Source organism: Trachurus trachurus, assembly GCF_905171665.1.
Source record: "Trachurus trachurus genome assembly, chromosome: 12".
Classification (NCBI taxonomy): Eukaryota; Metazoa; Chordata; class Actinopteri; order Carangiformes; family Carangidae; genus Trachurus; species Trachurus trachurus.
This window is the reverse complement of record NC_139908.1, coordinates 24,723,614-24,736,347: the sequence shown is the minus strand read 5'-3', so window position 1 is coordinate 24,736,347 and position 12,734 is coordinate 24,723,614. Positions and strand designations below refer to the sequence as shown.

At 43.3% G+C, this 12,734-nt stretch overlaps 2 protein-coding genes across 4 annotated transcripts in view; one reads left to right on the top strand and one right to left on the bottom strand.

Annotated features, from left to right (window-relative positions):
- Positions 1-9,451, bottom strand: part of pam (peptidylglycine alpha-amidating monooxygenase) — a 27,475-nt gene extending 18,024 nt beyond the window's left edge. The window contains exons 1-6 of one of the 2 annotated variants that reach the window (XM_083984161.1): positions 9,383-9,451; positions 7,594-7,726; positions 7,360-7,498; positions 2,917-3,037; positions 2,263-2,320; positions 783-870 (exon numbers count right to left, since the gene is read on the bottom strand). In XM_083984161.1, coding sequence (XP_083840287.1) covers positions 783-870; positions 2,263-2,320; positions 2,917-3,037; positions 7,360-7,466 — 374 coding nt within the window. In that variant the 5' untranslated portion in view covers positions 7,467-7,498; positions 7,594-7,726; positions 9,383-9,451. Of the gene's footprint in view, positions 1-782; positions 871-2,262; positions 2,321-2,916; positions 3,038-7,359; positions 7,499-7,593; positions 7,727-8,513; positions 8,603-9,382 lie in introns of those variants that run through there. The other variant, XM_083984162.1, reaches the window with a different exon arrangement.
- On the top strand, positions 9,340-12,734 carry pomk (protein O-mannose kinase). Of its 2 annotated transcripts, none has more exons than XM_083984166.1 (3): positions 9,340-9,424; positions 10,680-10,952; positions 11,759-12,734. In XM_083984166.1, the coding sequence occupies exons 2-3, from the start codon at positions 10,680-10,682 to the stop codon at positions 12,527-12,529; spliced, it is 1,044 nt and encodes a 347-aa protein (XP_083840292.1). In that variant the 5' UTR covers positions 9,340-9,424; the 3' UTR covers positions 12,530-12,734. The 2 variants fall into 2 exon arrangements, with proteins under 2 accessions (XP_083840292.1, XP_083840291.1); XM_083984165.1 differs by lacking the exon at positions 9,340-9,424 and adding an exon at positions 9,729-9,814.

Here is a 12,734-nt window from a genome sequence, read left to right as displayed (position 1 = left end):
AAAAAACTGCCAAAAGTTCAGCTTTTTATATACATAACAAACAGGACTGGAATTTGCGGACTGTGAGAATCCAGCAACAGCAGCGAGCGATCCAGATTACACAGAGAGAAAAGAGGCGAGGGCTCAGTTTCATCATCATGTTACATGTCTGGTTTGAAGAGAAAATAATTCTGGTTAAGACCAGTGAGTTTAACAGTAACTGACTAAAGGCTTATTACTAAGTAAGTCATGGGCAACACCCAGCGAAGCCTGTTTCACAGCTTTGAGATGTTATGTAATACTTCCTGCTGCTGTCTGCTGCACTACAGAGTCAACAGAAAACAATGCACACAAACAATGTCTGAGCACTGCTCAGCACAACTGCTATAGGATGCAGTAGGGTTACTATTATGATGATCAGTGATGATTTAGGTTCAGGAGCTTTGCACATCAGCATAATTTGAATCATAACTTTACTTATTAGGTAAAATAAAATACTTTCATTGATACTTTTATTCAGTAAGACTATTTTTTTAAAGATTCATTTAAACTCCAAAATGCTATTCAAGCAAGGCATTAAGTGCCATTTAACTTGCCTCTTCACTTGTTTTGAATTGCATCCAAAATTTAATATCTCAGTTCAGTCCAGTTCAATAATCCATGATCAATATGACATGATATTTTAGGTTTCAGTTCTGTGATGCTGCCACTGAGAAATAATTCATATTTTATTCATCACATGCCTTACAGGACCAAATGAGGGTTGGAAACGAGGGTTGGACACGTGAGCTGTGGGATCTTACCAGTAGTTGGTGGTGGAGACAGGAGTCTGGCAGCCAAACAGTATCATGTGATGGACTGTGTCCATACTGGCATGAGGTATGAAGTCCACTGTGGAGGACAGAAATTAATAGAAAATAAATAAATAAATAATAGGAAGTTAGCTCACTTTAGGTCTGAACACTTCGCTCCAACCAAGTCTGTTCATAATTCACACACATGCGTTAAATCAAGAACGCTGTATTGATTTTAAATGGATAGTTTACATACAAAGATTAGTGACAGACTGCTGGCTGTGTTATCATTTATGTTTAGCTATTTCAATCAAATATATCCCAATGTAACAACATAAACTGAGACAGGAAGTAACATAAGCGACCACTGGCATTAGTGGTCACTAGCAAAACCAGCTGGATATATTACCAGTGATGGCCAAATCTAAATGAGTTAGAGCAGCTCCTGTTTCACAGAGTCTGGGCTCATTCTGGCTTCACAACCAAGAAGACACAGAGAGATAGTGGAGCTAACGCTAATGAGAGGATGGCTCTCAGCTCCATCCATGTGAGGGTGGATAAAAATCTATGGAACATGTAAAATATAAGGATGCATGCATAATCAGACCTAGTTGCATATCAATATATAAACTATTCCAATTTCTTGTGGGTAATGTAAAATCATTAACAGCCCACTGACATTAATGAGGGTGTGAAATTGTAATCTGTTATTGAATTAATCTTTAATAATCTAGCAGAAGCAGTGAACCACTAATGAATGAATGTACAGTATGATGGACGATTGCAGATGGTGTCGTTCTTTTGGAAGGGTTAAAAAAAAATCCTGAATTGGGTCATTTCAGCATCCGTTCATAGTTGGACAGCAGGAAAAGTATATTGTTTTATTTTAAATACATATAATTTCATTATACAGTATATGCATTTATTACATTTGTGTATGGACAGACCTGAGAGAGAGAAGAAGTCGATTAAAAAAGACGATTAAAATGTATATTGCAGCTTCATTATACATTTGAGTTTGGCGTCAAGGCTCCGACTTCATCACTCCCTGAGAATAGGATTTCATTAAAGAATATGGGAGTGATGAGCGACTATCTTAACCCGGAGCCTACAGGTGGATGCTGGGGTGGTGGTGGGGCAGAAAATAGGGTAGCGCTGAGAGATGCTGCTGTGTCATAGACGAGCAAAGAGGACGATGGGTAAGTCTGTGTATGATGTCATGAGAGTGACGCGGCGCAGCTCGAGTTGGCTGCCTGAAGTAGCTTGCAGGCTTCGCTCCATTCCTGACCAAACGTGTCATTGAGTTGCAACATGTTTTATAAAAACACGAAAACAACCGAGGAACTCTGCTGCTGCTCTGACTTCTACCACCACTCTGCTACTGCTAACCGCATCTAGTCAGTGCAGGTACAACACGTGATTTTTGTTTTTAGGAAAGGTCCACATCTGTTTATCCGTCAGATAAAAACATTTTTAAAGATATACCCACCTATATATGCATCTCGATTCGTTGGCACAGGAAATGACACACACAGGTACGTGTCCGACTGAAACATCAAAGCACACAATGATGAGATTCAATAATAAATAATAGAGAAAGAAAGACAGAATCAAATAGTGAGAAAACAGTCACAATGTGCGTTCAGGCTGATTGTTATTTCAGTGTCATGATGACTGGTCGGTGACAGTCAGCACTGATAGTGATAAGTTCAACCGCAAAACGGAACCTTTTTTTTTTTACTCAAAGTGTTAAGATGAGATTCTGCTGTGAGAAATTATAGGAGGAAACACAAGAGCACTGAAAATAATAGGTGTTGAGACTAGAAGTATTTCAACACCATCTGGTTTCTAATTCCACAAGAGATCAATATAATTAGGGGCTGCAATTTGAGATTCATTTAATCCATTATAAACTAGTTTGTTACATGTTTTCTTCAGTAAGTAATTAATTTTTTTTTTAATCTGAAAAAACATGAATGAAATAATATTTTTCAAATCTTCAGATGTTTTATTTTGACTGATCTTCAGTCTGAGAATGAGAGGAAAAGCAGCAGATGTGAAGTCAACACCATTAACTGCCACTGAGGCATTAACGCCCTGCAGGCTCATTAACTGACTGATGGTTTCAGAGACACGGACTCACCCCGGCCGGGACGACTCCGGGCATCCGGAGGGCCACGGTGAAATTGTGACGGTTGGTGAAGATCTGCTGCTCCGTCCTGGACGAACAACTGCTGGGATCCAACAACACGTTCTCCTGAGATCTTAGAGAGGAACAGGAGGGAGGTGGTTCACTGACAGCTTTTAAACAGCACAGTCAACTATCAACAGCAGATACAGAGTTATTCTGTACACAAAAACACACACTAGTCAAATAAACTGAGATTTCATTTAACACAATTTTTTCAGCTTATGCAACCATGAACGCCTTCACTTAGTCAAACATCCCCAGACACCGACAGCACATGCAGCTGCTGCAGCACCTTAAAGGATTAAACTGGTGATTTATTGGTAATTATTGTCAGTAAATCCCCTGATAAACCACAACAAAACAACAACAGACTCATCTAAGTGTGTGTGTGAATGTTCACAACCAGACACACCTCTATTTGCCCTACCATTGTTCCTTTATAATAAAGAACTCTGAACAGACAACACTGCAGCCTGATTGGGCAGCACCGAGGACCCAGACAGAAGCTCAGGTGCAGCTGCAGCACCGACCCAGGCTGAATGTTCGATGCTGCAACGAGCGGTCTGATCTGGAGCCAATACTGCAGCAGCTGCAGGAGCCTGGGATGAACACCTGAGGCCTCATTTATAACTACTGAGTACACAGAAACGGGGCCTGAAAAGATGCATATGCACTTCCCACGCAGAGGCTGAGATCTATAAAACACACTTGATGGCGGCACCTGTGCGCCAGCTCTGATGCTTATCTGTGTACGGACATTTTGGAGACAGAAGGAAAGAGGCGTAGCAGACAGTTAAATATATCTCTCTCATGCCATTTCTTTCATCTGACTTCAGTTTACCACCTCACTAACACACACGTATAAACATATGTTTGTATGTCTACTGCATATGTCAGTATATCAGCAAACACTGGAGAGTTTTTCTCTGTTTTTTACTCCATCTCCTGGAGCACCTCTAGTTTTGAGAAAGGAGTCCATGAAGCGCTCCTTGTTTGAACATTTTTTGACGAGTAAAGGATGTAATGCTGGAAAAAAAAAATCATATGTTAACATACTTTGTGTCTTCTGCCTAATATTCCTAATATAAACTACATCAGCCGCATGTTACCAAATGAAGGGCCATGTCAGCCCAGCAATAAGACTGACTGCTGTCTGTGTTTTAAAATGAGCTGCACAGTTCATATGAATAGGAAAAATAATATGCTGGATACACAGACCATCAGTTCAAATATTTGTACAAACTGACTTGACACACAAATGTTAAACACCGGTCAAAGGTCCATCAGTGACACTGGTCAGGTCAGTTTTATGTCTCTTTATCTGCCATAGGATTACATTTATTTCCCTTTAATGTCTTCCTTTATGATCAAGTGGCTTGTGAAGACAATGGAGCTGACAGTCTGCAGCGGACAAAGCAGATTTCATCTCTACTAGCCATGCAAATCAGCTCTGTGTTGAGCTCCTGCTGCGCAGCGCACACAGACCTGGATCAAACCTGACAGTCACAGTTGCTTCACACTGTGATCATCCATCAACCCAACCACCTTCAGTCTCATCCACCACACCCTCTGTAGCCCACTTCTCCTCGGTGCTCGCTCACATCAGCTCCAGCTCACAGCTGACTGACACCTCTTCCTCCTTCTTCATTGAAAACACGGCAGCCATCACTTGTCAATTTTCTGAAGCTTCCAAAGAAAATAATTTCCCCTGTCACTGAGGATGATGTGTCGAGACTCCCCTGAGCTGTAGCCATCCTATTACATGTTCACTGGACCTGACAAACCTCCTCTAAGCCATATCTCCCTCAGCTGTACCATATGTGTCATGATATTGATGTCAAAATCACCTCTTCACCTCTTAGCCCAACTCAGGTCACACAGAAATCCTCAGCCTCGTGTTTGATGAGCAGCTCTCCATTGAGCTGCTTTGATCTACACAACAGGCCTTAAAGGGATAGTTCAACATTTTGTCAAATTCGCCCGTTGCCATAATCCCTATTGTCTTAGGAGTAGGTTTGTTATCTTTAATTGTTGGTGCAAGCTATTTTTAGAACGGCGGAGCAGAGCCGTGAGCTGCTCAGAGCTATGCTATGGAGGCTAATGGGATTTTTTTGTTTCCCTCATCAAACTCATCAAATACACAATCCAACAACTCCAAAACACTCTGGTGGACAAGTTGTGACCTGCACATTTACCACGCTATGAGATAATAACCGAACGTTACGAAACAGAGTTGTTTTCGAGGTAAGTTCATGCAAAACCGCTGATAGAGTTCTCGTCGGGGGCAGTTTTTTGTCAAGCAGTCTCAGCATTTACCTTGAAAACAACTCCATCTCGTAACATTTTGTAATTATCTCATAGCGTGGTGAATGTGCAGGTCACAACTTGTCCACCAGGGCGTTTTGGAGTTTTTGGATTGTGTATTTGATGAAGGAAACCATGAAATCCCATTAGCCTCCGTAGCGTAGCTCTGAGCAGCTCGCGGCTCTGCTCCGCTGTTCTAAAATAGCTTGCACAGACAATGGGCTCTATGCACAGCTCCACCACTTCCTGAATTTAAGGCAGGTCCTTAATTTCCTGTCTTACATTATTGGACACACTGATTAATCCAGGTGTGTCTGAGTAGTCACAATGGTCAGACACAACTGGATTAATCAGTTTGTCCAATAATGTAAAACAGGAAATGAAGGACCTGCCTTAAATTCAGGAAGTGGTGGAGCTGTGCATAGAGCCCATTAAAGGTAATGAACCTACTCCTAAAACTATAGGGCATATGGCAATGGGCCAATTTGCCAAAACGTTGAACTATCCCTTTAATGGACTCGGTATGTCACCCAGCTCTTCTTATCTCTCCCCTCACTTCTGCTAGACCTTCCTGTGTGCAGTTTGTCCACAGTGCAGCAGCTGTCTGGTCCTCAACCAGCCCAGGAGGGCTTGTGTCACTCTGCTGCTCATCGGCCTACACTGGCTACTCACAGAGCCGGGATCAAATCACTGACACTGCCTTCAGAGAGACTTCTAGGTCTGCACCCATCCACTTGGATTCAATCACTCAGCCTAACGCTCCCTCTCTGCTCCTGCATTCCTCCACTGACCGTCATCTAGCATCACCGTCTCTGCACACAAGACGTCTCAGCCCAGACTCTCGTCATCTGTGGTGGAGGAACAAACCACTGAATCCTATCAGAGCAGAGTCGTCCATTTATATCTTGAAGAATCTGTTGAAAACTCCTTGCCTAAACCCCAACATGTTTAACTAGCGCTCACTCTGCACTTGGGTAAACTTGCTTAAAATAATCCCCTAACACTTTTTAAATATTTGCAGCAGTTAATATTTACCCTAAGTTTCCTGCTGCACTGAGGCTTACTGATGCCCTGCGCTTGTAATTTGTTTTGGATAAAAGTTTCTGGCAAATGACTCTGTAAATAAAAAGTTTCTTTTAACATGAGGACTGTAAACTTATTTGATTCTCGCAGATGTTTGGTGGCGATAACTGAGGCTGCTCTGGTGAAAACACACGCACATACACACACGTACACATAATAACTGCCTGTCATGGTGGATCTTTGCTCTTATTGCACAACCTCTCTGGTCTGACACAATCAATGACATTACTCTTTTTTTTTTCATTTCACTCAAGTCTATTTTCTTGCATTTCACAGATGTAACTACTGTGTCCGTGCTGGGCTTTGCACATAGGTGATATACACTGTACCTGAACACATCATGTGAAGCTGAGTTACTCTGACAGATGCTGATCAGACTTTGCCAATGTTGGCTCAAATTAATCCCATTAATATATAGAATTATTATTATGAGTAGTTATATTCAACTTAACCTCACCATTGCTTCACATACACACACCCTCTGATCAAGTGATTGTCATTGCCACACTGTTTGTTGTGTGAGGGTGCTGCCATGAGATTAAAGAGGATGGATAGGATTGAGAGAGAGAGAGAGAGAGAGAGAGAGAGAGAGAGAGAGAGAGAGAGAGAGAGACTATAAGCCTGACTCACCTGTGTCTACATGCCTCCCCTGTTGATTTTGAGTGACTATTGCGAATGCTCTGATTATTAAATGTAAATAAAGAGGCAAACTCAGCTTTGTTCAGTTTTAAGATGGCATCGTGCATTAATATAAAATATATTTGTGAACCAACTGTGGCTGTGTTTTCTTGTTTGCATAAGGTATACAAACAGTGAGTCTTGATAAGACACACTGGGTGTAAACATAGTTGTGTCATTAACAGGAAAAATCCACCGGTGGGTAAAATATCTTGAACAAAATGTCAAAGATTCAATGATAATTATACAGTATTTCTGACCAGATTAAAAGCTAAAATGTTTTACTAAATCTACCTACCTTTCCAAACAAATTCAGGCTTCAGTTCTTACCTTTTAACCCTGTACAGAGGGTCGTCCTCTTCCAGGCTGTGGCTGTGACAGATGAATGCCAGCACCAAGACACAGAGCGTGGGAACTCCCATCGTGCCGGGGATCATCACAGCGGGTTCTGCTGCTGCTGTCGTCTGGACTGCAGAGGTGAAACAGGGCGAAATGTGAGCACACCTCTGGACTGGAGCCCCAGAAAAGATCAGTACATTTGGGTGTAAGAGCGTCCTGTCACACCTGGTGTCCTTGCTCAGCTCGGTAGAGAGGTGGATGAAGGCGGCGGCGCTGCTGGACCTCACTCCTTCAGCATGTTTGTCTGTTACAGGTTCTTCCAGCAGGTAAGATGGTTCAGTCTGTGCGAAGCGGCCACCTGAAAAAAGCATGAAGGTTTAACTAAATATGTTGTATACTGGTTCATAAAGCATGCACCGAGCGAGGGCACAGATTTTGAAACTCAATCTCACTGACACAGGCTTCAGTTGGACCTTAAACTTTAAAAACTTGCCAGTTGCTTGATCTTAAAACCATCATAACACAACCACAGGATGATATCCTCCTCAATCGGTCCACACACCAATGACACCACATTCCTTTCTGTATCCAAATAACACCACTATTACTTTCACAAACTGCATCAATAAGCCTACACAATGAATGTCTGAATGTATTGACGTAATGGTTCAACCTGTTCCTGCGTCTTCAGTAACCATGCACTATTTTACCACAGACAAACTCCCTCCCTCTCTGTTTGCACATTTTCTCTGTTTCATAAACCTGTTTCCTCAATGAATTAAAGCAGTTGCATAGAAACAGATCAAACTGAACCATAGACAGAAATGTTAATGACTCTAGCACTTATTGTCCTCCTGCTTCCTGGTATTCATAAACCAATAAAAAATCATCTGTAATAGGTTTTTGAGACATAAAAAAACACAACTGTATGTGTGTGGAGCTGTGGATAAACAGTGGATCACAGGGGAACATCTGCAGAATATAACAGCTAATTACTCCAGACACTTCATCGCATAGACAAAACCTCTTATTCACATGAGAGATCAATCAGCCACGTTCGCTGTTGTGTAATGGTCTAAAACACACCCAGAGGTATTAACCTGACAACAAACCCACGATATAAACAACCTGCTGCTGCTACCCACCGTGGAGCTGGAGCCTTTTCTCGTGATAAGAAGTGTGAATCTGGTGCCACTCACATTTACCTTGAGAGCCAGAAGGATGCTGATAGATGGAAAAGAGAGAATCAGTGGAGATGAGGAGCTGGGGCTCGGTGACTCATCGCTGTTGACTGAGTAAGGTGGAAATAACAGGGAGAGGAGGAGGAGGGAGGAGAGGGAGGAGAGGGAGGAGGAGGAGTGTGGACGGGCAGTGCTGCTCTGACATCACACCCCTCTGAGCAGATAGAGGAAACTATGGAAACAGGGCTCATCCCACTCATGGACCTCAGCACGTCTCCCTCCAGGGTCTCAACATGTTCACGGTTACATGGCCGCCTCACACCCTGTCTGTGCCATCTTTACACCAAAGCATCATTGTATGTTCACATGGCTGTTACCTCCCAGATACAGCTACAGAGAAAACTGCAGCATACATAATAAACAAGGCTGTTTTTTTAGTTTTTCTTCACATACTCTCAGGGGATGAACAGATGTCACGTCTCAACTCAACAGGAAGCGATAAGAGAAAACAGCCTGTTTCAACTGACCGTCAGGTGTTAGCTGACATGTAAACACGACACACAGCAGCAAACAAGCTAATTAACATGTAAACAGAGCAGCCTCGGGTTAGCCGTCAGTCCTTTGGCTCCTTTACTCCAACACGGGCTGTCAACGTCAGTGTTGTATACGAGCTAACATTAGCTATCTTGTTTGCGCTGCTGTGTTGTGACAGGTTAAACATGGCCTCGCCGTCGGAGCCGAGGCCAGTGTCGGTGCGGACGTCCCGGAGAGGAGAGAGAGACACGACGGAGGGAAAGAGCCGCGGAGGGACAGTAACGAGCCGGACACGGTACCTGTTCGCTGCAGCTGGACGTCTCTCCGTCGCCTGCGCTGAGGTGATAATAACCTGCGTGTGTGTGTGTCGTCGGCAGTATCATTAACAACCATACGTCCATCCTTTCACAATAAAAGCACCATTTATACAAACGTGCGCGCGCGCACGGACACAAACACAAACGAGAGATGGAGACAGGGAGAGAGAAAGAGAGAGAGTGAGTCTCGGCTATCTGTTCAGACAAACGTAGACTACAATAAATATTACATTTCCATTTCCATTTCCATTTTAGGATATGCGGCTTTTATTCTGTAAATCTGACCGGAAGTTGTTGTTTTTTTGTTGTTGCTGTATGGCTGTAACGATGGACGAGTGTGTTGTCCTCATGCTAGCTGTGGACGGACCAGTGTGAGGCTGAATCTCCACACCATGTGAACCTGTGCCACTTCAGGTACATTAGTGAATATCTGTGTCTGGTGTTCAGTCGTCGCTTCCAGTGTTTTATCATCTCGACACCGCAGTAAACGTTAAACGTTAGCTTGTTGTGGCTAGTTTTGTTGGCTTCAGCCTGCTCACAACTACCTGCCGCTCGCTGCTACAGACACTGCGATGGGCACAGGAGGAAAATACTGTTTGGAAACTCATCAACCTCTTTGTCGGGTTCAACAGAGCTGATAAATGGTTAAAAGTCAACGGCATGTACGTTAGAGTTAGCACTGTTTTATTAGACTCTTACATGCCTGAGGCAGGAGCTCTCCACGGCCACCAGAGGGCCCCCAAGAGAGCCACGACTAGATTTATATAGTCTACTCTACTCTACTGTATCTCTGGATATGTTGTGATCCAGATGTTCAGGTGTAATTTAACAGGAGCCGAATGCACATAGGTCTCCTTCTCTCCAAAACAAAACACTAAGTGATTTAAATGAGAATAAACTCTTCAGTTTTTTTCTTATGCTGTTGTTCTTTGGACACAGGAAAGGTCAGAAGAACTGGAAGTGTGTATGCAATGTGTCAAAACACAGTTTATATATCACAGAGTTGTGATACATTATGCAACAAGGGTATGACTCCCTTGACAGCTAACCCATGAAATGGCAGTCCCCTTGGCCTTGCTATCACAGATTTGCATGTATATGATAAATAAAAGAGGACCCAAATAGACCCTTGGGGGACTCCACAAAATATAGTTTGATGATGAGAAATGAACCAATCCAGGGGAATGATCCAGATGCCATTGTATTGTAACACCAAGTTACTCTTCAGGGGTTTGATGTGGACCTACTGATCCTCTCACACCTTTGCTTTCCATTTCAGATGCAGAGCACCATGGGCCGGAGCAGGAGCAGCGGCGGTGTTCCTTCGGCGGTGGTGGGCCTTGCTGCGTTGCTCCTCAGCAATGTTTTAATCTACTTATATCTGGCCTCTCTGTATCAGACTGATGTGCAGCTGCCATCCTCTCATACAGGATGTCTGCCTCAGCATTTTAAAATGGCCACAATGAAGAACTGCACCCCTTGGCTCGAGTGTTCACAGATCAACACAGAAGTACGCAAGCTGAAGCTAATCGGTCAGGGAGCTGTGAAGAAGGTAGTTTTTTCCCCAACTGTATATAGATGATTAACTGTAGATGAAGTCAGTTCTCATCAATCAATTTGTTTATTTCGGGCATGTCAAATTTAAGTCATCATCATCACACTTCATCTTAGTTCAAATAATACAATACACATGGCCGAAAGGGAAAGCGGGAGAAGCAGAAGCTTATCTAGTCCCGCCCCCATCACCCACAGAATAAAAATCTTTATCATAATCTTTTAAATGCAGCCTCATGCAGCATCTACCAGTCTGGTTGAATGTACTGCTATGGTCTGCTAATGATATTATTCTTGAAAGGAGGGGTGAAGGAAAAATCAAGTGATTAGATAGGAACTAGACAGTTTGAAGTAGAAACATCGCACTTGGCTTCATTTTCCTGTAGCTTCATATATTTCTGCCCTAAGACAACATGTAATCAAAAATTACCACTTTATTCTCTTAATATGATTTTATATCTTGAATTAAAGTTTTTCTTTTTCTTTTTCAATGTGGCTCTACTACTCAGTGTTACTTCGAGCTAACTAGTCCTGCCTTGTGCTCACAACTAAGCAGTGATAATGAAACTCATCTAATGAATGCACTCCTACTTAAATACAGGTCACATTTATCTACTTGAAATAAGTAATTAAGAGCAGCTTTGTCCAGTTAAAGATCAAAATACAAATATTTTGTTGCATGAAATCATCCTGATGAGCTGACAGACAAATGAATTTCCCTTTGGGGATTAATAAAGTAATTTGTATTTGTATAGGTTATAACTCTACAGTGACTAAACTCAGCATCCTCTCCTCTGTTCTCAGGTGTACCTGGCTGAGTGGAGGGCTCAGAAGGTGGCTCTGTCCAGACTGTCCTCTCTGGATTACCTGGAGGACTTCCTCCATGGGTTGTCCATGCTGCAGACTCTGCAGGGGCAGCAGGTGGTGCAGCTGGTGGGGTTTTGCCATGAAGACCACACCCTGGTCACAGAGCACCACTCGCACGGCTCGCTGCTCAACCTGGACGGCGTTCTTGCACAAGAGCAGCACCAGCAACACAACACGTGGCAGACGCGGCTGAGGCTGGCCATGGACTACGTCTCCATCCTCCGTTACCTTCATAACGGCCCCGCGGGGCGGAGGGTGATGTGCGACTCCAACAGCCTGGAGAAAACGCTCTCTCAGTTCCTGCTGACGAATGACTTTCACCTGGTGGTGAACGACCTGGATGCGCTGCCTGAGGTGGACGCGTCCCGAGGCCTGTTGGTGAAGTGTGGCCACCGAGAACTCACGGGGGACTTTGTGGCCCCTGAGCAGCTGTGGCCGTTCAGAGACAGTGGGAAGCCGTTTTCAGATGAACTCATGCCCGGGTACGACGAGAAGACAGACATCTGGAAAATCCCAGATGTGACGTGGTTCCTGATGGGGAGGGTACCTGGAGGAGATTTAGTTCACTTCCACCTTTTTCAGATCCATGATGAGTGTAAGAAGGAGGACCCTAAGCTCCGCCCCTCCGCTGTGGATGTTTTAAAGGTGTACAAATCAGTGTATGGCAGCATGGTGAGGGACAATGTTGGACTTAGAGACATGCTGTAGAGACTAATGACTGTTTTAAGTGTAATAAATGCTTCTTGGTTTGGCACCAGTAGAAGTTGTGGACATTTAATTTTACAGGTTTGTTACTTGAATGAATTAGTTTCATTTTCTATCAGGACTCTGTTAACTCTGTTCCTATTTTATACAAGGTCACTATCGTCTCTGTTGTACTTGTGCAGTGTGTGCAGTTTTTCTACGTGACACA

Coding starts and splice junctions, on each gene's coding strand:
- pomk (XM_083984166.1), top strand. CDS start 10,680: ATGCAGAGCACCATGGGCCGGAGCAGGAGCAGCGGCGGTGTTCCTTCG. Junction 10,953..11,758: donor GTCAGGGAGCTGTGAAGAAG/GTAGTTTTTTCC, acceptor CTCTGTTCTCAG/GTGTACCTGGCTGAGTGGAG.